Source organism: Cyprinus carpio, chromosome B13 (assembly GCF_018340385.1).
Source record: "Cyprinus carpio isolate SPL01 chromosome B13, ASM1834038v1, whole genome shotgun sequence".
NCBI classification, from domain to species: Eukaryota; Metazoa; Chordata; class Actinopteri; order Cypriniformes; family Cyprinidae; genus Cyprinus; species Cyprinus carpio.
Genome location: NC_056609.1, coordinates 23,067,020 through 23,092,694, shown reverse-complemented (window position 1 = coordinate 23,092,694; position 25,675 = coordinate 23,067,020). Strand labels below are relative to the sequence as shown.

The window sequence follows — 25,675 nt, the reverse complement described above, 5'->3', positions numbered from 1 at the left end:
ATAATTTTTTTTTATTAATAATATGCATTGCTAAGAACTTCATTTGGACAACTTTAAAGGTGATTTTCTCAATATTTCGATTTTTTTTTTTGGCAACCTCAGATTCCAGATTTTCAATAGTATCTCGGCCAAATATTGTCCTCTCCTAACAAACCACATACATCAATGGAAACCTTATATATTCAGCTTTCAGATAGTATCTAAATCTCAATTTAAAAAAAATTACCATTATGATTGGTTTTGTGGTCCAGGGTCACAAATAATTTGAAATAATCCTGAGGCCCCTTTGGAGGTTTCCTGGTTGAGGACCCCCTTTCTAGAGCACAATTTGCTTAAGTTTACCCATAATAAAGAGTGTTTACATGATTTTACGTGACCATTCCGCTCTTGACCACACGATGGCAGTGGGTGGCTGGAAATTTGGGGGATTTTTAGATTTATAAGTAACTGAAATAATCGTGATAAATAATATTTGGAAGTACAACTGGCTTATTTAAACTTCTTTGAAGTATTTAAGACCATTCAATGCCGTTTACTGAAAGTCAAATACAATAGTTGCATTGTTTAAATCTTTTGGAATATACGCTTGAGTGTATGCGTGTTTATTGTGCCAAAATAAGACGTCTCATGTATGTGCTATGTTGCTGGGCTCATTCGCTGGTTCCCTCCCTGTGGGCTGCGCAGATGCGGGAAGCGCGCGCAGTGAGCAGCTGTGATTACACCGTCATGGACACGAGCGCACCACATCGGAGTTGAATCGGGACGTTGCCAACAACAAAAACAAAGACATTAGCACGCCGAATTTTCGTCGGATTACAGCGGATTCAGGCGTCGCTTTTGTGACTGGAATATGCCCAGCAGACGGACAGCAGCAACATGACAGTGTCGCGCTGGAGAAACTCCTGCTCCCGCGCTTCATGAAGAGTCTCGAGGCCACAGAGCCGCCGCGCTGCGCCGCCAGATGTGCTGCCGTTAACCGCAGGCACAACACCGCCAGACGAACATCAGCCTGACGACACTCAACGCTTGCTTTTAACTTTTCCCTCTCTGTGAAAGATATGACATCGGCTGTCTTGTTTGGGCAAACTGCCCGACTAGCATGTGCGGCTAATTTCGGTGTATGTTAGCGGCTAATTAGCGAACGACGACCGCGGCACTCCAACGGCTGTCAGGACAGAGACCCAGACACTTTTACATTCTTTAAAACCGCTTAATTTGATTTAGAAACAGTTTTTCCCCACAGAATGAGGTGTTTCACGTGTCGGAAAGCCTCGCTGGCCCGTAAATGTGGTAGAGTTTGAGTTTGTTTTGAGTGTGCGTGCGCGCCGTGAGAGCGGCTAAACCTGGGTGGTTGTTCCCGGGGCTGGGAGCGCTCGGGGCCGATGCGGAGCAGCGCGGGCGGCGGCCGCAGGCATGCAGCACGACTTCGGCTCCAGCGAGGAGAACAGCTCGAGATGGCGAGGCCTGTTCGTGCAGGCGCTGCGAAAGGTACTGACCCTGTTCGGTCCGTCATTCACACTTCTCCTTATGTTTATATCGCATCTCAAGCGTAATGAGTTTGTTTTAATGACTATCCCTACAGAACTGAAATCTAGAGTTAACTATGATTTGCACAGCTGTGCGTAGTGTCTGTTTTGAGGTGTTTCTGAAAGATGCAGCTGTGCAAAATGCAAAGAATGTTTATTTAATTGTATCATGGCCTAAACGCCAAACAAGCACGGTTTCATAGTTGACACATTTTGACATGACATGTCTAGTGTCTAGTCTGGAGAGTTCAGTTAGTAGGTTTTTACTTTTTGATGGGGCTTTACCTTTGACCAACGAGTCCAATGTTTAACTATCATGCAATGTTAGTCCTTTTAAAAATTAAAAATTACACTAACTGTGTATGTGAGTGTGGGTGTGTGTATATGTGTATATATTTACACACACATTCACACACAATAATAATAATTATTATTATTATTACTTTGATCATTTTATTTAAGATTGAGGGATTCCAGGGCTTCCCTGCCAGAATAAATGAAAAATGTATTCCAGATCTCCCTTCTGTCTTGTTCTTCTCACTACTGTAAGCAAAATATCTCAGTACCATCAGGAGACCATGGGAGCAGATGGTGTGTGTGAATGTTTTTGGTTGTGAGAGAAAGAAAGATTTAGGCTGCATCTGATCTGATGCTGAAAATGATTTTCGCTTCCAACCAAACAATCCCATAGAAATAAATGACACACTGAGGCAAATAAATAACTTTAATTATAAACAACATTCACAGATCATTACAACAACAACAAAAAAATAATTTACTCATTAATTTACTCACCCACATGTCATTCCAAACCTGTATGCCTTTCTTCTCTGAAGCATAAAAGAAGATACTTTGAGAAATGTCTCAGTCTGGTTATTGTACAATGGAAGTCAATAGTAACCAAAACTGGTTACCAACATTTTTCCAAATAAATAATGTGTTCTGCAGAAGAAAGTCATAAAGGTTTGGAACGATATGAAGCTGAATTATCTATTAGTCGATGCTCTGTTCCATGTAAGTTTTATTATTCATCCAAACCTACAGCGTTGGGATGTAAATATACAAAGCATCGCTTTTAAATATCATCCTGGATGTTTTTCACTCTGGACGTACACTCACTGAGTGCTCACAACTCTCATTTTCTCTGCCTGCTCTCCCATTCTCCACATCAATACTGTTCTGTCTGCTACTATCATCCCCCCATCCATCTATAAGACACAAATGTAGGACGGCATGTAACCAGACACTAGATGTGTGTGTGTGTGTGTGTGTGTGTGTATGTGTGTTGTGGGGTCCCAGTAGAGTAGCTCTCAGTGCCTAATGGAGGACGGCATGTAACCAGACACTAGAGCAGAGAGCACAAGCCATCTCTCATCTGTGTATTTGTGTGAGTGTGCTTGCATGCATTCACTTTGCTTTTTTTCGGTCAGTATTTCACAGTTTGACTGCAGAAGTTGATTAAATCTGTGTTTGAACCTGTGCTCACCTTTAACCTTTCACCTGTCGTAACAGGCGTTTAGACTGCTACTGTTTGCACTCTCTCTCTCTGACACTTTTTCTCTAACTGGTTTTGCCACACTACCTGAACAGACTGCATTCCTATTTCAGGACACAGCCCAGTAAGGTGGGAGGGGGATAAAATTGGAAAGAGTTTTTTTTTTTTTTTTTTTTTTTTTTTTTTTTTTTTTTTGTTTGTCCACCAAACTGAGAGCTGGATATCAGTGTGTGTATGTCAGATGATGTCATGCTGCCTTTGTAATAGTGTGTCCATCTATAAATGTCTGAGAGAGCTGTGCTCACAGACCAGATTTTCTATAACTATTTACTTTTATTGTTTTTTTTTTTTATGTGCATTTGTTTTTGTGATACCATTCAAATGCATCTGTGGTTCAGTGTTAGAATGAAGTTATAACTTTGTTCTGTTTTTATATGTGCAGGTGCAGTTACAAGTGCATCCAAACCTGTCGGCTAAGGAAGATGCGCTCCAACACATTGAGGCACTCATACTACAGCTCCTGAACAAGCTGTGTGTTACACAGCCCAGAACAATAGCTGATGTCGAGGTACACATACAGACATATCAGGGATAGGCGGTGTTATGATATACTATATAGTGTACTATAGGAGAAATCTGTCAACTGGCAGCAATTGTGCTGTACAGATGGTGCTAATGGTGGGTATGACTGCTTTACATTATTTTCAGTGGCAGTGATAAAGATACATGGAGCAATGTAAAAATATCGAGTGGTACATGTCCCAAACAATCAAGACTTAAGCGTGCAATTTGCATAATTTTCAAATGAGGTGCCTGATGTATGTCTTCAAATGAGGCTCATCCATTCAATATCTTAGAGTTTAAATTGTGACCTGTGATGGCAAAATGAGTCGGAATACGCACGGGCTAATTTTGAACTAAATGCAAAAAAAAGTGAAGGTGAGGTTTTCACAAAGATGGGTTCATTAAACCCTCGTCTATCAATCCCAATGCTCCAAATAGCAATTAAACATCTAAAAGTATCTTTATTTGTACGTTTTCTGAGAGGAGTACCTTTTCTCCGCTTGCTTCTCGCGCTGACTGGGATCTGAAGTGTATACATAAAGGCCCTTCCGACTGTGCGCAGTCTCGATACACAGATTTACAGTAGGCTAAGTATATTTAAGTATTCACGCAAACATAATCTGTTATATCTTAAGTGAACTGTTGGGGAAAAATATTGGGTGGGTAACATTATATTAGATCTGTGCATTACACTATGTCTTAATTTAGGCAGTCTGTTTCATTAATGTTAATCAAACAATAAAAGAAAAGAGTGAAATCACTCTCTGCTCTTGATTGAACTGCTTTTGTAGTTTTAATAATCAGTTTATTTGTAATGAACACACTTAAGTAATTTTTACATTTTACTTTGTTTTTCTTACTTGAATGCTTATGTTTAGATGTAAAATGAAAAAAGTAATACACTAACACTTGTTTCTTTCTTATAGTTGTTTTTTTTTTTGCATCTGTTCTTATTTATAACAACAAAGATAAAGTAAAAATAGCTATATTGTAATTATTAATGTAGTGATTATTAAGAAAAGAAGTGGAGGAAAAGATGTAATGTTGCTAGGTGGTTTTGCTTTGGAACCTTCAGAAAACTTTAAATCAGTTTTTCTCTAAATTTACTTTGCTGACTCCATCAACTTCAAACAGGTGCAGCTCAGTAATTTTTTGTCTGATTCCAACAAATCATACATCATTTTGAAGGTCTTTTAATGGAGAATGGACTCCCTACTCCCTGAATAGTACCTGACAATTGGACACAAATACATGCATACAATCAGGTAGTATGTGTGCCTGATCAGCTTTGTCACCTTTGACTTGATGTGTAATCACAGGATCGTGTCCAGAAGACATTCCCGAATCCCATCGATAAATGGGCCATGGGAGACGCTCAGGCTGCAATAGAGAAGCGCAAGCGAAGGAACCCACTGCTGCTGCCAGTCGATAAGATACATCCACTACTGAAGGTGCGAAAACCTCAAACACATACTCAACAGTCATAAACTGCTAGCTAGGACACAGTAACACATGGCTGGGTTTGTTTGTGCAGGAGGTGCTGGGTTATAAGATCGACTATCATGTGTGTCTGTATATTGTTGCTGTGCTGGAGTACATCTCAGCCGACATCCTCAAGCTGGCTGGAAACTACGTGAGCAACATTCGACATTACGAGATCAGCCAGCAAGACATCACTGTCTCCATGTGTGCTGACAAGGTCAGAAATGTGTCTGTGTGTGTGTGTGTGTGTGTGTGTGTGCACTTTTAAAAAGTTACTGATTCATCATGTCTATATAAATAGTTGTTGTTTCTTCGAAAAGGATGTTGCGAGTGAAATTGCTAAAGAAATTCAATTTAGCGATGACGTACAACAATTAATGCAACTGTTATTTTTAATGTGTCTGAAACATGGAGACATTTTTAATCCCTAATTAAATTCTAAATTAAAATTAAGTTAAATTACCTCTAAAAACCGAATACTACTGAATACTGAAAATCCTCTATGGACACCTTGGCAATTGAATCGCCATTGGCTAGAAATTTTTTTTAGTTTACTTGCCAGAGTGATATATTATGTGTGTGTGTGTGTGTGTGTGTGTTTAAAGGTGACATGAAAATCTGAATTTTCCAGGTTTTAAGTGCTATAATCAGGTCATAATCTTTTCCGGTATTTATTTCAGCAAAAATTTAAAAGGAGGTCTGATTAATGTGAATCTTTTCATTAGTCTTCTCCACTAGATGTCACCCTCTTATTTACCTTGCGCAATGTTACAACAGAAAGCCTGTCACTCATTCAGTGCTTATCATGGCAGAGATGCTGTTGACAAGAACCAAGAACAAAGCAATATGCGCATTTTGCAATGCTCAGGTAAAATTCTATAGGAATACTAAAAATCTGCAGAAGCTTTTGACATGAATGAATGAATGAATGAATGGCGGTTTTGTTTACACAAGTCACTTCATTAGCATTTTACAGTTTAATCTGACAAAACTACCGTCATTTCAAGTACACAGTAGCTGCAAGTTCCTCACGGCAACCCGTCAAAATAAAAGTTTAGTTTCATGTGAAGAATTGTCAAAAATATATTACTATTTAGCAGTCTTAAGACTCAATGTAACAACAATGCTGCTACTACTACTACTACTAATAATAATAAATATTAATAATTTTTTATTTTTATAGGAATAATCACATTTGTTTTCTTTCTAATTTTAACAGTAAACCTTTGTTGTGCAGGACTTTGTTTGCCAAAAAATAAAAGGGTTTTTCATTTGATTAGGAAAAATTTAATTGTTTTATGCCTTCATCTGATTACCAGAAAAATTAAGAAGAACATTTTATATGGCCCTATTATTGTTTAAAAAAGGACCCTATACAAAAAAAGAAAAGGTTTAAAATATAGGCCTGTGGCTCTTAATTTCTTTTTATAAATTCACCATTTGTAAAAAGATTTTTACTGTTCAAATATCAATAGCATTTGTATTAAAACTATATTCACTGAATGTAATAAAAAAAAAAAAATCAAAAAAGAAATCGAATTGAGAGCTTGTGAATCGAAATCTAATCGAATCTAGACATCTGAATCGAAATCCAGCCTTACTACCAACCAAGGAAACTTGAAATATGTTAACCCAGTAACTTTTTTTTGGTAAGTCTTTTTCTGCAAGCGTCTGAGAAAACGTGTGCGTCTGATTTCACGCCCCAAGTGACGTGGCAAAGGGATCTCATTATAATATTACTGCCTCTTAATCTGTAAACTTCCACCCACAGTGCCGTCATTTCAATTTTGCAAGTGACAATGGTGTACCAGCTCTAATGCCGTGGCGAAAGTTTGAGCAAAACATGCTAACTGTTCTGTCTTTGGCTGCACTGACGAGCACAGAACACTATTTAGAGTCCCAGCCTCAGAGGAGACGAAAGCAGCAATCAAGTACTTGAGTAAAAGTACAGATACGTATAATAAAATAATACTCCAGTAAAAGTAAAAGTACTCCTTTTTCAATTTTACTCGAGTGAAAGTACAAAAGTACTCTATTTTTTATGTACTTAAGTAAAAAAGTACTGATAGATAGATTTATTTTTGCAATTTTATATAGGCTGGCTACTTAATTTTATATTAGCACATATTTTTTTTTTTTTATAATCCTACTGCTCAAAATACCTGGAATTTTCTCAAAACCACTACATGGAGTCAAGATATATTTTTGTTGTTGATATGGACTACGCTGACAAGAGTGATGTAGTAATGTTCACTGTGAAGCTTACACTGTGATGTACCTGAGAGAGAACAGATTTGTGACCCTGGACCCTTTCCATTGATGTTTTGTTTGTTAGGAAAGGATGATATTTGTCTGAGATACAACTATTGGAAAATCTGGAATCTGAGGGTGCAAAAAAATCAAAACACTGAGAAAATCACCTTTAAACTTGTCTAAATGAATACTTAGCAATGCATATTACTAATCAAAAAATAAGTTTTTATATATTTATGGTAGGAAATTTACAAAATTTACAAAATATCTTCATGGAACATGATCTTTACTTAATATCCTAATGATTTTTGCCATAAAAGAAAAATTAATCATTTTGACCCATACAATGTATTTTTGGCTATTGCTACAAATATACCCCAGTGACTTCAGACTGCTTTTGTGCTCCAGGGTCACATTTGATCATCAGATTTTCACCAGTAAGAAAAAAAAGTGTTTTAAAATTTGTTGTTTTGCAGAACATCACAGTTATATATGACATGAGAATAAGGCCTGAAGTTAGGAAGAACATTTTCTCAAACCTTGTCTGTGGTGTGTAAAAACACTCCTGGCCAAATACTCCCAGAGGGCATCACTTCCCACTTTGATCATTACTGTAGTTACCATGTTCTGAACATCACAGCCTTTCTTTTTTCCTCAGATATAATATATCTAGGTGGTTGAATAAAAATATTTGGACTTTATTTTTAAAAATAACCTCAAGTTAGCACCAGCAAGCTTGTTAGCTAGACAGTTAGCATCAGCTACCAATATTTACTTATTTTCAGTAAGGTTATGAATAAACATTCATATCTGTCTACTTGGGTGGTTAATTCAAACAATATAAACGTTTATACTGTTGATAAACAATATAAAAACAGACTTCACATAGGGATAAATGCGTAACATTTTAATACAACTGTTAATGTTATGGCAGCGGGAATTTGAACGTGCATTAGTTATTTTATTTAATCTGTGTTAATTTAATGTTTTGTCTTTTTTGACCTAAGAGGCACAGATGCTGATGTGTTTGCATTCAAGCATTTCAGTGGGCTTAAATAGATCACCCTTTACAGAAGATTTAGTTCACAAACAACTGACAATTTTGACCTAAATATGATTTTCAGTTACAATAATTAATCTCAAAATTCGACATTAGTAACTTACTTTTAGCAGCATCAGTCACGCGCGCTCACAAGATCTCCCTGTTGTGAATTGAGTTCACTAGAGACTCGCACTAAACGGTTCATTTGAATCAGTGAGTTGTAGACTCGAGAACAGCTGCAATCAGATCATTCTCATTCATGAATGAATCGTTTGGTGCGATTTGCGAACCGATTTAAAAGGTTCATTGAAAAGAATCAGTTCGTTCTTGGATCAGACACCGCTTTTGCGTCTCAGAGCACGTGATATATTATAAGGAGTAACGATATGTTTTATGAAATGTAGTGAAGTAAAAAGTACGATCTTATGCTTTGGAATGTAGTAAAGTAAAAGTTACTTAAAATAAAACTACTCCAGTAAAGTACAGATACTTGAAAAATGTACTTAAGTACAGTAACGAAGTAAAGCTACTCCGTTACTGTCCACCACTGGAAAGCAGTGGAATTATTGATTTATTTACTGTATATTCCTGCTGCCACACAGATCTAAAACCTTCACAGACATAACCGACTGTTTTTGTAACTCGTGTGTTTTTAATGTAAACTTGTGAATAAGAACTTAGTTTAGTACTCACATGCTGTGACAGCTGCTTTCTGTCCGTGTGCTTCAGATGTGTGCACTCAGAAAACCCCATATCAGAAGCTTAAACTAATATGGTTTAAAACGCATGATTTCAGCACAATAAACATGATAATCAGAACCGAAACAGATGTTTTTAGCAGGTCCAAGCTGTAATGAAGCAGCTCTATTCTGGAAAAGGGGGTGGGGAGGAGCAGCACATTTGCATTTAAAGAGACAAGCACGAAAAACAGCGTATTTCTGCTTCTACTCAAAATAGGCATTTCCAGAATAATATAATAAATGATCTGAGGGGTATTTTGAGCAGAAACTTTACAGACACATTCTGGGGACACCAGACACTTATATGACATAATGGGGCCTTTCGCACTGCTTTAGTTCCACAACGAAATTTAAAGTACTAAAGTACTGGGACGATTTTGTGCAAACTGTTCCCCAGTACCATTTAAAGGGTTGCATTCGCACTGAGAGTGTGTACTAGGACGTGGCATAAGCCGGTCAACAGCGATGTCATTTGTGCGCGGCTTTCAACAATGTTAACAACAGGAGGACAGAGGACGCTGTGTTCGGTGCTGTGTTTTTGTGTTTCGCTGGTTTCACAATAATAGACATGGAATGTCGACGTATACGTAAATCGATTGAAAGAACGGAAAGGAGGACTAAGAATCTCCAACGACAGCTAGCAGTGCTACATTTGCTACAAGTGCCTGCACTTCATTGTCCGTATATTTATCGCTGTTTGTCATACTTGCAAAATAAGTTGACACAATGTTTACACAGTGTTTTAAATCATGGCGGGTGAGGGCGTTTTCGAACGCGTCTGGCCAATCAATGTCTGGTTAGACCCTGCTCTGGAGTAGGAGCTAATTTGGTTCTCAAAAAGGAAGTCTGGTACTAAAATCCCACCCAGTTCCTGTGGTGCGAAAACGCCCAAAAGTGGGTAGTTCCACAATTAGTTCTAGTACTATGAAAAGGTTCCTGCGGTGCGAAAGGCCCTAATGTAAAAAGGGGCATAATATGTCACCTTTAAATAAATATAAACACACATGCATGCATATACATATACATACATAAATTTTAAAACAAAAAAAAATCTAAAATCTCAAGCATTATATATGTTAATCAAGTATTATTTAATGATAGAACTTTAGTAATTAGAATTAAAACATTGTATGAATGCATGTTAGTCATTTTAACTGGATTTAGGACTGGTGATGCTGCTTTTTTGGTTATTCGTGTTTCTGTAAAAAAAAAAAATGGGGGAAAACTAACACTAATACTGATAAGATATTAAAAATAGTCATACTTTGAATTCTACTACTAGGAACATTATAAAACGCACTAGGATTAATGAGCTGCTGGATTATTGAATATGAATCGGGTTCTGTGTGTTCGCTCGAACTGATTTGCTGAAATCAAAACAGGGACGATAATAAGTGAGCAGCAGCCAATGAGACTGTCATTTGCGCATTAGTTCAGCCCACTCGCAGAGAACCCAGCAATTCTTTAAAAACAAAGAATATCATTTACATGTAGCGCATCAATTCTGCATGTTATGTAAGACTCTCGCTCTCTCTCCTCTCTCTCACTCTGCGTGTGTGAAAGAAAGCGACGGTGAGTTTATGCATGCTTCACTCTAGAAAAAAAACTACGAGAAATACATCTTCACTCTAGAGTTTACGGTACGTCAAATACAGGTGCGCTGCGTATCCATTGAGATGAACTGAAAAATAGTACAGATTGCTTGAAGGAGTGAGACTCTGAAACGCTCAGTCAAAGAGTGTTTGGCGAGTGAAAATATATCTGTGCTAAACTTATACTTAGCCTCAAACTCACACACCGGCGATTAAAATCTGAGAATTTATTAGCCATTGGCTAATATTAGAAACCATTAAGTCGCATATGCGAGTGATTTACTCTCAATGTAGAGGGTTGCATTATAAGTCTCTATTACACTAAATTTAATTTGAGTTCATCAGATCTGAAACCTGCAAAATATGTTGTCACTCTCCCTAGGGTCAGTGATAAATCAAGCTCATGTTAAATACGTGTTAAGTTCTGAGGAATGTTGTTTATATTCATTCAAATTTAATGTTTCTTATTTCATTTTTTATTTATTTAATTTATTTTACTGTGATACCATAATATTGTTATCTTAAAACCAAGTGATCTAAAGTTTTGTGATGCTCATCATTATGGTCTACAGGGATCTGTTATTTTATTTTTGTTCTTGTTGCTGTTATTTTCAAATATTATTTTTTTATGAAAAGCTGCTCTACTCCATTACACTAAAAAAATAGTCATAAAAGCTTTTTTCTGAATTAGTAGGTCTGAATACCAAGACCAATAAAGATTAACTACAAAAATTATGAAATTTTTTTTTTTTTTTTTTTTTTATTAGGAGTGCAAAAACATACTACATAGGGTGAACACAAAAACAACAATAAAACAACAATGATAGTAACAGCAATGAAAAATGAGCAGAAATGACAAATGAGTAATAGTAGAAGTATTTAAATAGTAATAGCATGTATAATAATAATGATAATAATATTTTGTGATGACAGCAACAGTTATAACAGTAATAATAATAACAACAGTAGGGATAGTAAAGATTGTGCTGATAATAAGTTGTGTTGACGGAAATATTAAATCAATAATAATAATAGATAACATTGATAATAATAATAATAATAATAACAATAGTAATACTAAATATGGTGATGATGATAATATTTTGTATTGACAGCAATAGTAATATCAATAATAATATAATAACATTAATAACAACAACAATAATAATAATAATAATAATAACAATAGTAATGCTAAAGATGGCGATGATGATAATATTTTGTGATGACGGCAACAGTGATATTAATAATAATAACAGTAATTAAAATAATAATAATAATGATAAAATGACAATAGTGATAGTAGTAATGAAATAATGTCACATACCTAACACATACCACACCTCTCCTAATTTCTGTGTCAGTGTTTGTTTGTTTTTTTTCTCCTTCTCATTCACAGTACAGTTACTATTTGTATGTATGCCTAAGCTGAGGTGGTGCATTAAAAGAAGGGTGTGGTGCATTAAAATTAGTAATAAATTACTAATAATGTTACTAAAACCTTGTATAAATATGTATAATAATAAAAAAATACATAATTAGGATGAGTGTGTCAAATTTGTAATAGTTGAATGAGGTCTGATCTGGAGTGTTGTGGTTCCGATATACAGTTGAAATTGATTATTTTAATGTATTAACAATATTGCTTTTGTGTGTGTGCCTTCAGGTTTTAATGGATATGTTCGATCAGGAAGAGGAGATGGGGCTGGTGTCTCAGAGTGTAGAGGAGGTGTCTTCCTCTGGTGTGCTCACATATGATGACCTTGTGCGTCTGGAGATCGCTGAGGAGCGTCAGTATCTGCGGGAGCTCGATCTTATCATCAAAGTATTCCGCCAAGCCTTTACGTCCAGTAGCAAACACTTCTCCACTCAGGTGCGTTCTTCTGACCAATCAGAACATGTGAACTGATGTAAATATTCATACTGTCATGGATAAGCTGTTTGCATTCTCTTTATCATTTAGTCTCCGTTTTCTCTCTCTCCGCTATGTGTGTAGGATGTGGAGCTGGCATTCAGTAATATTCTAGAGGTTCATGAGTTAACAGTTAAGCTGTTGGGTCTTATTGAGGATGCTGTAGAAATGACAGCCGACGGTAGTCCACACCCCCTTGTGGGCAGCTGCTTCGAAGACCTCGCTGAGGTACAGAAACTCATAAATACTCATGAGAGTCCAAAAATGAGAAACACCCCCATGTGGGTCAATAGGGCCTTTCGCACCTGTTTCGTTCCAGAACTAAATGTACAGTACTAAAGTACTGGGACAATTTTGCGCGAACTATTTCCCATTACCATTTAAAGGGTTGCATTCGCACCGACAGTGTCTCCTAGGAAATGCCGGTCGACAGCGACGTCATTTGTGCAAGGCGTTCAACAAGAAAACAAAGAAGAACAATGTTAACAACAGGAGGATGGAGGACGCTGTGATCGGAGCTGTGTTTTTGTCATGCAGGTTTCACAATAATGGACATGGAATGTAGATGTATACGTAAAGAGATTGAAAACGTAAAGGAGGACTAAGAATCTCCAACGACAACTGGCAGTGCTACATTTGCTACAAGTGCCTGCACTTCAGCGTCCGTATATTTATCGCTGTTCATCATACTTGCGAAATAAGTTGACAGATCATGGCGGGTGAGGGCGTTTTCTTACACGTTTGGCCAATTAATGTCTACTTACGTCACGGGAAGTTCCATTTGTGCTGGTTAGACCCTGCTCCAGAGTAGGAGCTAATTTGGTTCTCGAAAAAGGCAGTCCGGTACTAAAAACGCACCCAGTTCCGGCGGTGCGAAAATGCCAAAAAGTGGGTAGTTCCACAATTAGTTCTGGTACTATGAAAAGGTTTCCGTTGTGCGAAAGGCCCTAATATCACTGTAGGATTCCTTTTGGTGTCCTGTACATAAATAACTCATTTGCCATGATAACTTAACATAAAAGTGACTATGAAAGGGTGTGTTATATTAGGCTAAGTATTTATATTCATATCAAAAGCATAACTTGGCTCTTTAGATACATTTTCTAGTTTTTTTTTTTTTTTTTTTTTATTAAAACGAAACTTATTATATTGAAATATAATATAAAGGCCTGTCATGATAACAACTTTTTGTTGTGCGTTATATTACCCCAGAAATAATTGTGATAAACAATATTATTGTCATTTTAAGACCATTTTATGCCACTGAATATATAATCATAATATAACAGCATAATAATGCAAGAAGATATATAAGAAAGGTACAGATCCCTAAACAAGGCCATATCTGCAGATGAAACTTTGTTTTATAGAAGCATTTTTTAAATTTGAGCTATAACCAACTTCACCAGGTTACGTATGAGAAGCTGCAAAAGACACTAGGACAAGTGGAATTCAAAAAACAGATTTTTTTTTAATAAACCTGTTTAGGAAAGGGACCTAACCTTTCAGAAAATATAATTTGCATCTTAATTTTGCAATGAAAATGTATTGAACAGTAATATATATGTTCATGACAGGGTGGACATATCTTGATATGTGGACATAAAAATGTGTGGGAGCTCAGCTAATATGTTTTTATAGTACTTGAGTGTCTACTATTTATGATATGACATAAAAACGCACTCTATGGTGATATTGACCTGTGTATGATGTACCTTACTGGGCAGTTAGAAACGTTTGTGTGTATATTTGTTGTGTACAGGAGCAGGCGTTTGATCCCTATGAGACACTCTCTCAGGACATCCTCTCTAAAGAATTCTGTCAACATTTCAACACTCTGATGTCCCAGCCCACGGTTGCTCTGTACTTCCAGGTCAGCACCAACACTGGCCTCTGATTGGTTCATCTTTTTTCAATCTTGAAATTTTTTTCCACCTAAATTATAGAGATCTTAAAGTACTGGCTGACACAGATATGCCGGTAATTATTTTCATGTTATGGCACGTAACCAATAAATTGGCAATATTAAAATTCTACCATTTTGTCTAAATAATCTAAGAATAAAAACAGATAATGCTTAATTTTAAAGTGAATTTATGTGGCACAACATTATAATGCGCAGTATGAAAAATTTATATTTTGAGATTTGCTAAAGATTACATTTAACAGTATTATTAAATTACTAACATATTGTTATGGCAATGATAAACTAAATGGGGAAAATATATATGGAAAGATACATGCAGAATTAAATTCTCAATTTCAACAGATACCAGTAAATAATACTGGTCGATAACTGATATTGTCATTTTAGTATTATTTATATGCTTTTTAAGTATTTATCAATATTTGAATTAGCTTTACTGTCATATTTTCATTTTAGGTTTAAAGTTTCTGTAATGTTGTTTTGTGTTTTTTTTTTTATATATATTTCTGTATAGCTTTGATTTAAAATAGTTTTAGTAAATTTAGTACTAAAACTTATTTTATTCCAGTTAGTTGCCAAGGCAGCATTTTTCATTTTCTGTTATGTTTTAATAGTTTTTCATCTGATATTTGTGTTTTAGTTTTTGTTACTAATAACAACATTTATAACTGATATATACCTGCTACTTAACTAAAAATGTAAACCTGTTTAAAATAAGGCAATATCTCCAGACACTGAGAATTGTCTTTTATTTTTATTTTTTAGTTTCAAACTACTTTATTAATCAGTTGAATTATTTTTGTAGATATATAGTTTTTTTATGTAGGTTAGTGTTGTACGGATTAGTTTCATGTTTGCTTCACTTTTATCCAGTACAGTGCCTCTTAGAAGTGACAAATTTAAAACACTGCTTTTAGAGCTTTGCTAATTAAGACCTGTTCTTTCATTAGTCGAACTTGGAAATCATATGTACCGCATTTTAAAGGCAAATAATCCAATCTAAAAAGAGACTTGTGGGGACAGGGAGAGGGCGGGTGTTGGAATCAAAGCCTTCATCTCTGCAGGCATGAGCTCAGATGTTCTCTCTCCTGTGGTGTGTTTCTGTGTGTTTCAGTCAATTGCAGAGGGTTTTAAAGAGGCAGTGCAGTATGTGCTTCCTCAGTTGATGATGGTTCCCGTTTACCACTGTATGCACTACTTTGAACTGTTACAGGTGAGTACTAAACATACTTCAGACTCAGTCAGTAACCTAGAGCTGTGTAATGTGTTATTTGAGGTTTGTGTATCTTTGTCTCTGTAGCAATTGCAGGAGTGCAGTGAAGACCAAGATGACAGAGAGTGTTTAAAACAGGCTCAAACTGCACTGATCAACCTACAATGCAGCATTGAACGCATATATGCTAAACACCAACCACGGCGCAAGCAAGGGTAACACAAACACCAGGGCTTGCACAACCATGTGTCTGGACCAAATCCCATTTTCATCTTTCTTTTTTGTGACTACTTTCTTTTTTAGGGAGCCGCTGTATCGGTTATATAGTCGTGCATCTCGCAGCAAGCAGGCAGCAATAAAGCGTATGAATGACATCCAGAAGAGTATTGATGGCTGGGAGGGCAGAGACATCGGCCAGTGCTGCAGCCAGTTCATCATGGAGGGGGCACTCCTACGGGCCGGAGCCAAGCACGAACGGCATAACTTCCTGTTTGATGGCCTCATGATAAGCTGCAAAGCCAACCAGAGCTCTAGGTTGCCGGGGGCAGGCAGTGGGGCGGAGTTCCGTCTGAAAGAGAAGTTTGTTTTACGCAAGTATCGCATTGTAGATCGTGAGGATTCACCAGAGTTTCGTCACGCATTTGAGCTGGTGGGCCGCGAGGAAAGCGGAGCCGTGTTCAGCGCTCGTTCAGCAGAAGAGAAGACTGCATGGATGGCCGCGCTGGTCACCCTGCAGTACCGGCCCACTCTGGACCGAATGCTGGACACAGTCCTGCACCACGAGGAACAAGCACAACCGCTGAGGCTGCCATCACCGGATGTCTACCGGTTTGCCATACAGGATTCTGAGGAGAACATTGTATTTGAGGAGGGAGCGCAGCGCAAGACTGGAATCCCTATTATTAAGGCCGGGACAGTAGTCAAGCTTATTGAGAGACTGACGTACCACATGTATGCAGGTACAGAATAAAACACTCCTTTAGATCAAAAGGTTTTTAAGAAAGAAATTCAGTCAAAGGTCTCGAAACTTTTGCGTACCAGTGTGTTTATTTGTGTGTGTCCTTGGGTGCCTTTTATAAGTACTGTTCTTCTTTTCCACACAGACCCAAATTTCGTGCGTACGTTTCTGACTACGTACCGTTCTTTCTGTAAACCACAAGACCTGCTCACACTACTGATTGAAAGGTGATGCACGCATACACTTGTGTCTCACACATGTTCAGTCAATGAGAAGAGAGGAATTCTGTTAAATTATTCACAGCTCTGCCATCATTCTAAAATGTTGGCATGTCCATCTGGGAGATGTATTGGTTTGTAAAATTAATATTGTCTGCTGTATCTTTTTGTGTTTCCCTTTCATGTTAGGATGTATATAGTATACGCATGCGATTTAGTTTTAATTGTTTCCCCATGATGCTTCAGGATTGAGATTCCAGAGCCAGAGCCATCAGAAGCAGACCGAGAGGCACTTTGGAATGGAGAGCAACCAATGGCGGCCGAGCTTCAGAGATTTCGCAGAGAATACGTGCAGCCTGTCCAACTCCGGTAAAACACACACGTTCTCATAGCACATCCATACATGACGCACTCATGATAATATAACAGTTTAAAGTAACTGTTTTCTATTTCTATTATACATCTTAAAAATGCTGTTTATTTCTGTAATGGCAAAGCTTAATTTTCAGCAGCCATTACTCCAGTTTTCATTCACATGAGCCTTCAGAATTTTATGAAATGTTGATTTGGTGCTCAAGATACATTTCTAATTATTATCAGTGTTGAAAACAGTTGTTCTGTTAATATTTTAGTGGAAACTGGGATGCATTTTTTGATTCATTGAAACTTCAAAAGAACAGCATTTATTTGAAATAGAAATATTTTGCACTTTGATCAATTCAATGCATTCTTCTAAATAAAAATATTAATTTCGTTTAAAAAAAAAACTTAACGAAACCAATCATTTGAACAGTAGTGTGTGTGTATATATATATATAATTTTTTTTTTTTTTTTGTTTTTGTAAGACTCAATCATCCTGTTGTTGCTTCATCTTGTGCTCGTTTCAGTCAATGTCACACAGTCCTGCTGTCCATCAACACTAACAGTGTCTGTGAGCTCGTCGGTCTGATGTCTGTATGTGTGTCATTAGGGTTCTGAATGTGTTCCGTCAGTGGGTAGAACATCACTTTTATGACTTTGAGAATGATCCTGAACTCAGCTGTGGACTTGAAGAATACCTCACCAGCACCACACAGCTTAGAGGTACGTACACACACTCTAACAATGCTGAGTGTCCATGCATGCTACTCATACATACACATATACTCAACGAGACGCACCCAAGTTTAGAGATATCTGATATTCTGTTTTACAGGTAAATCGATGCGCAAGTGGGTGGAGTCTATCATCAAGATCATGAGACGTAAGAAACAAACTCAATCTAATGGCATCAGTCACAACATCACCTTTGAGAGCCCACCTCCTCCTATTGAATGGCACATCAGCCGTCCCGGAAGCATTGACACCTTTGACCTCATGACCCTTCATCCAATAGAAATTGCTCGTCAGTTAACACTTCTAGAGTCTGATCTGTACAGGTGAGCAAATCAGAACTATAAGAATGTATAAGAAAGAGAGTACATTGACTAATTATTGTACATCTGTGTGCTTAGAGCCGTTCGTCCATCTGAGCTGGTAGGAAGCGTTTGGACAAAAGAAGATAAAGAGAAGAATTCTCCAAATCTGCTGAGGATGATTAGACACACAACCAACCTCACACTGTGGTTTGAAAAGTAAGTAACTAGCACATAGCCAAGTGCATCATCTCCATAAATAGTACAACACATTTTATGTTGAAGAAAAACATCATCTTCATTCTTGATGTTATGGACTCTGTAAGTGAATTCTTTGTTTCTCTCTGTCACTCAGGTGTATAGTAGAGGCTGAAAATGTGGACGAGAGGGTTGCTGTATTCTCTCGTATCATTGAGATCCTGCAGGTGTTTCAAGAGCTCAATAACTTTAATGGAGTTTTGGAGATTGTAAGCGCCATCAACTCAGTACCGGTGTATCGTCTCGACCACACGTTTGAGGTGACCTGCTCGTTCATTATGCACTCAGTGTGAATCAGAATAGTAATTTACAGATAATAATGGAATCTGTGGTTATGCTGTGTATATGTAGGCTGTGCCTGAGAGGAAGAGGAGGATTCTGGAGGAAGCTGTTGAACTCAGTCAGGATCATTTTAAGAAATACCTCGCCAAGCTCAAATCCATCAACCCACCTTGTGTACCTTTCTTTGGTAAGAGAAAGAGCTCCTTTGTAACAAACTAGCATGTATTTACAAATACACTAAGTTTTGGGTAGTAAGGTTTTTTTTTTATGTTTTGGAAGAAGTATTTTGTGCTCACTAAGGCTGCATTTATTTCATCAAAACAGTAAAAACAAACAGCAATATTGTAAATCAATATTGTGAAATTTAATTTATTCCTGTCATGGCAAAGCTGGATTTACTCCAGTCTTCAAAAAATTTTGTGTTGCTTGATATTTTTGTGGAAACCAATTCTTGGATGAATAGAAGGTTATAAAAAAAAAACAGCCTTTATTTCTTTCAAATAGAAAGATTTTGTAACATAATGAATGTCTTCACCATCACTGTTGATCAGTTTAATCTGTCTTTGCTGAATAAAAGTATTAATTTCTTTCTTTCAAATCTTACTGACCCCAAAATTTTTAACAGCATTGTAAACGTGTGTATGTGATGTTTCCTGTCTTTTTGCTTTGTGTATTCAGGCATCTACCTGACTAACATTCTGAAGACTGAAGAGGGAAATCCAGATTTTCTAAAACGTGATGGAAAAGAACTGATCAACTTTAGCAAAAGACGCAAAGTAGCAGAAATCACTGGAGAAATCCAGCAGTACCAGAACCAACCCTACTGCCTCAAAGTAGAACACGATATAAAGGTCTGTATGTCCATTACTCACCCTCACTTTTTTCCTCTACCTCCATCTAGTTCTTATGATGTTAAGAAGAGTTTGTTTGTCTTGTAGAGGTTTTTTGAGAATCTGAATCCAATGGGAAACATGAGCGAGAAGGACTTTTCTGACTACCTGTTCAACAAGTCTCTAGAGAACTAAACACAGAAACCAAGAACAGCCAACAATATTTTTTTAGTTTAAAAACACTGTTGTTGTTAAAAACACTGTTTATATGTATAAAATGTCTAAACTTATCATTTTTAATTATTAAATAATTATAAAAAAAAAAATTTTGTTTCACCTTTATAGTTTATTTGTTGAGGTTATTCATTTTTTATATATTTTATTTATTTATTTATTTTTGACTTTTTGCTTAAATTTATACATTTTAGCCTGGAATTATACAATTAAAGCTAAAAATAAAAGTAAGAATAGTAGTAATAATATAAACAAAAAAAATCTCACTAATCAACTGGACTTTATATTGGAAGTTATTTCTGTGTGAAATGTTTTCATGTTGTTGCTTGTCATATAGACAACTTCTGATTAATCAATTTTGAAAATATGTAGTTTAGCCAATCCTTATTACAGATCCATGGCTTCTTTCTGAACATTGATGGTACGAAAAAGGATTCTTTAAAGGATTAATCTCTTGACATGAATATAATAGAGCGATAATGTTATGTTGTGTTTTTACTGTGTTCATGAGTTATGTGAGGTGGTTTAAGTTTATAACAGTATGCTGGTTCTAAAAATGAGTGTGTTGTGTCCGATAGCCCAGAAAGACTACGTATTCTCTGAAGTCTCCTGGGATTCGGCCGGTGCGGCAGGCATCAGGAGGAGGAGGGACACTGAAAGGTCACCCAGTGCCATTAGAACGAGAACCACCTCACAAAATCACCTTCAGGAGCATTGCAGAAACAGAACCTGAGACTCCCCCTTCTCTCCCCACCTCTCCAAACACACCCACACCTCCACAGTCTGCCAGCTCTGACCTCAACTCTGTGTTCATTGAGCCTGATCTGAGCAGCTCCTATGGTGAGAGATGGGAGTGGCAGTAACTCAATGGTTAAGGATCAGCTACTAAAATAGGGCATCTTTTTTCCCTATACATGCTTAAATAGCTTTTTGTTTGTTTTTCTGCAGGTAACAACTCTATATTTGCCCCAGTTTTGCTGCCTCAGTCCAGTAAGTGTGCAGTCCTAAAGCAGATCTCTCTTGCTTTATGTGACAGACTGTAAGACTGTGTTTTCTCTCTTTGTCAGAGTTTCAGTCTGTGTCGTGTGGCAGTTTACACCATTTGATTGGCGATGAGCTACTTAAACCCCCTCCATTACCTCCCCGCAGGAAAGATACCGCTTCAGAGACCAAGGTGACTTGCATAGTGTTGAGGAAGTTACTTTGAAACTATATATGCTATAATGTCCACACACTGAATATAAAGATCCTAAAACATTTTTTTCCAAGAATCCATCCAAAAGTTTTTGTAGCTTTAATCTTCAGTGTGCGGACATTGTTTTTGTTTATTTAATTTTCTTTTTGTGTCTTGCACTTTAACTCAATTTTTGGGTCTTTTTGGATAGGTGCACCTTTTTGCATTTCTTTGAAACTATACATGCTGCTCAAAAATAAAAAACCTCTTTTTTTTTTTTTACTTTTGAGTTTTAGAACATACTGTACTACTGTACATTATTGTTTCTCTCTCTCTATACCCCGCCCCGCCTTTCTGAAACGCGCCAATTTTTACAAAGCTCATTGTTCTGAAAAGCGAGGTGTGCTCTGATTGGCCAGTATATCCAGTGCATTGCCGTTATGGCCGAATACCTCAAGCGTGTGATGGAAATGTTACGCCCCTTATCTAATACCTGGTGATGCCTTGTGTCCTGGAGCACTGAGACAAAAACAATTAAAACCATTCTACAACGAAGGCATTTTGTTGCATCCCAGTGGGGACATAATAATACCGGATTATAATGACAATACAGCAGTTCTCGATTCCAGTCCTCGCGCCCCCCATCTCTGTATATTTTGCATGTCTCTCTTTGTTAACACACCTGATTCAGATAATCAGCTCGTTAGAAGTGAGCAGGGGAAATCTGTTTACTTCACTTCGGAAAATTCATTCACGGATTTGCACCGTGCAGTGTCTACACACATGGACAAGTGTGACATCATTTACCTCTGTTAATAAATACAATTTAAATTCACGTCTCGCACGCTTCAACACACTTTGAATGGAACATATACGTAACGCATCAAAACTAGAATTCGCTGGTAAACTAGAAGCATGGATAAATATCCTTTTCGATGTCCACTTCGCAGGCCACTTAAGTTCGAATAGAAACACACGACGTCTGAAAGCCATAAGAGAAACATACAAAATGTGCAGAGCAGGGGGGCGTGAGGACTGGAATTGAGAACGCTAACTTATACTGGCTTTTTAATGCGTTGCTTTGAATCACGCCGCATAAACATAAAACCATGTCTGCATTTGTGATCGGAGGAATGACATACAACAAGCTCTACTCTACATTGCTCAAAACTCACAAATCATCAGTGGCAAATCCTTTAAATATGTAAACATACTTACAGTCTGTGAGTCAGAACAGCTGGCACTGTAGGGGTCTAACTCTCCCACGCAGGAATCAGGAAACCATCGGCCTTCGATCCATAAAATGCGCTGCAAACATCTGAATATTTGGGTTGAACTGTTCTGGAACATGACAGTATTGTACATACACACTTAACCACTGATTGTCTAGTCGTGTCCTCTTTTGGAAGACCAAAACAAGTAGTTTGGCTTTCACAAGAGAAACACACAGCGTTTCCACAAACATGGCGGCGGAGGCAACAGCGAGAATAAAAAGTTATGCCTTCTATTTCCTTCTTCCCCCCCCCCTAGACAACCCAACCACCAAAGTCACAGTCTTCAAAAGACTGTCATAGCTAGCAGTGGGGTCAGCCCGCCTCCTCACTAAGATAAAAAATGTTGTCTTTTCCTCACTGTTGCTCTCAGATTGGTCCTGAATCACTTTTAGGTTAAGACTCCTAGTTAGAAATTTTTAAGCTAAACTAGAAGCTCTCTGAGAGGATTCTTAGAATCTTTTAGAATACAGGCCCTGATCTCTTCTGGAAGCTGGTTCCAGCTGCAGGCGGCATAATAGCTAAAAGCAGAGTCCCCTTGTTTTGTGTGAGCCCTTTGTATTTCTAACTGACTCGATCCTAATGATCAGAGTGGTCTGTTAGGTTTATATTTAGTCAGCATATCTGCAATGTATTTAGGTCTTATGCCTATGAGTGATTTATAAATGAGTAAAAGTACTTTAAAATCAATCCTAAATATAACTGGAAGCCAGTTTAAGGACCTGAGGACTGGTGTGATATGCTCAGATGTTCTGGTTCTAATCCTGGCAGCAGCATTCTGGATGAGATGCAGCTGTCTATTAGTCTTCTTAGGAAGGCCGGTCTTCTTGGGAACCAATGCTAGTATTGGTATCAGTGTATCCCTACCTTTATGGTTCCATGAAATTTCTAAACAAAATGTAATTTACTAGAAGGAATCAAACTTGTTGCAGCATGTTGTAATGCATAGGGGTGAGCGATATGGCAAAAAATTATTTCAGGTGGGATTATGATCTAGTCCAGGGGTCGGCAACCTTTTCCAATGCATTAAAATCATTTAATTTAATCACTGTTCTATATTAATGCACTGCTTTAATTGATGCGCGTGTACACACACATCTTGCACACAGAGATCTGAGATCGCGCTGTGCAAAAAGTAACATTCAGAAGCTCATAAACTTGTCAGCGCTGCCACGCGACGTTTATTAATCGATACTGAATTGCTACATTATATTTCTCAGCAACGAGTAGGGTAAAATTTCCCTATTAAAAAAAAAAAGCACATACCCATTCACATTACTTTTAGCATTTGTGACACTTATTTTGTTGTATATTTTTTCTCTAATTCATTATTTTAAAAATGAATAGCAAATTATCAGCATAATTAGAGTGAAAAGTTGAATTGAAAACAGTGTTATAAATTTCAGAATGTCTTTGTGTTTGGTTTGTCCTGTTTTTGCTTTACTAAGACATTATATAGTCAGTTTCACAGGCTTTCATCATTGCATCATGTTGTACCGTCACATTTACACGAGTGCATTTTATCCTCTCTTAATTGAGTTCCAGGGCTGAAAGTCCTCCTGCCATTCCACCGCGACAGCCTCCTCTTCCTCGCCTGCAACCACGTGTCCCAGTGATCAACGGGCCTACAGACGGGCCGCTGCCGAGCCCCCCGCCCCCTCCGCCCCGCGATCCCATGCCGGACACACCTCCACCAGTTCCACAGCGACCGCCGGAGATCTTCATCAACTACCCGACAGTTGGAAACATGCAGCCATCTCCAAGGAGGAGCCGTTTCACACTGGTGACTGGGGCCACCAGCTCACCCAGCACTCCCAACACCCCTCCCGGCACGCCCTCGCCCCGTGTTCTGCCCCCCGGCACGCCTTCTCCACACGTGCCTGCCTCGCGCATGTCGCCCCCTGCACACCCACGCATCAGTCAACCGGGCATCTCTGGTCACCCACCTGCCCCGGCCCCCTCCCATACCGCCTCGGCACAACTCCACCCCTGCGCTGCCAAAACTGCCCCCCAAGACTTACAAGAGAGAACTCTCCCAATCCACACACACTCTCTCACAGCCATCCATACACACTTTCTCGCTAGTCGACAACAGGGACAGCAATGAATAAGAGCATCACACCCTAAAATAGACGTGTGTGTGTGTGTGTGTATGTGTGTTTTAACAATGTTTAACATAGAACCAGACAATCTGATGCTAATGAAAACCTGAAGACGCTCATTGCTCTTGAGGAATGTGATTATCACTCATTTTTCACATCCGTCACGTTTAGCGTGCAGAGCTACGCAAGGTCATGTGCTCGTCGACCGCACATTCACTTATGGAAATGCTGCTCTGAGGCCTTTCACCACCATCAGACTCTGCTGACTCTGATGTTTATTTTTATTCAGGTCAAAAGTCAAAGTTCAACCCTAACACTACAAAAAGAATAACATCAAGTAACGCCTCTCTTTGGTTGCCTTTAACTCACAGCCATGACCTTGACCAGAGATTGTACCCTTCAGGTGAACTGAGAGCTTTTTCCTTACACTATTTAAAGCCAATATGATGTCTTAACCCCTCCCCTCAAAGGCGTACTCATCTATTCGTTGATTCATCACAAACCGATACTTACACCCCTTGATTTCTGCACCAGACTCTTAATGTGCCTTCAATATCAGAACTGAACAAAATGTAAGTGTCTGAAAGCATTCGCCTTGACCATGCTTAGAACAAATGTCTAGACAACACCTCCGTTCGTCCATTTGTGCGCATGTGCTCCAAGTATTCTGTACAGAGTGACATATCTGCCCTCACTACGGCGCCGTGACAGCCCAGTTGCTGATGTATCTACTGACAATCTCAGTCTGAGACCCACCGGATTCACACACTGTTGTAGAGTTTGGTGTGGAACAGTGTCAAGTTTGTGTGTCTTAATAGTGTGCGGTGAGCCTTTTTTTGCACTTTAGGGCAGTACTGTTACAGAGAAGCAGAGGACTCAAACTCACAATCCTGTGACCTTATAACCCTGTCCTGCTAAACCTTGTCCTCTGGGCTGGTCAGGACAACCATCGGGCTGTTTCCCAAAACTCATGAACTTTGGGACACGGTCAGAATGTTCTATTGTAAATCACGCCTCCTGCTCTCATTCAGGTCCGCTCCATCAACCGAACCAGGTCCATACAGGAAGTGCTTCATCACCAGAGCAATTCCTATCCAGTCGACCACGGATATGGTCTCCGAGGCAATCAGCCATAGAGGGACTGCAGTGTTTTGTAGTGATGTCACATCCTGTATGTGTAGAATCTCATCCTGGCCACTCCCACTGA

At 38.2% G+C, this 25,675-nt stretch overlaps 1 protein-coding gene across 1 annotated transcript; it reads left to right on the top strand.

Moving 5' to 3' along the window:
* The first annotated feature begins 566 nt into the window (after window positions 1-566).
* LOC109086779 (son of sevenless homolog 2-like) lies at window positions 567-25,529 on the top strand. Its single transcript, XM_042737349.1, is given in 24 exon segments — window positions 567-1,488; window positions 3,464-3,589; window positions 4,905-5,036; window positions 5,120-5,284; window positions 12,361-12,567; window positions 12,691-12,834; window positions 14,369-14,479; window positions 15,648-15,746; window positions 15,834-15,961; window positions 16,050-16,705; window positions 16,850-16,931; window positions 17,169-17,291; window positions 17,894-18,006; window positions 18,119-18,341; window positions 18,417-18,536; window positions 18,673-18,835; window positions 18,927-19,044; window positions 19,536-19,708; window positions 19,796-19,900; window positions 20,500-20,761; window positions 20,870-20,911; window positions 20,989-21,095; window positions 23,901-24,299; window positions 24,301-25,529. Coding segments are annotated over 24 exon segments (4,050 nt in total). The 5' UTR covers window positions 567-1,413; the 3' UTR covers window positions 24,478-25,529.
* The last annotated feature ends 146 nt before the right edge of the window (window positions 25,530-25,675 follow it).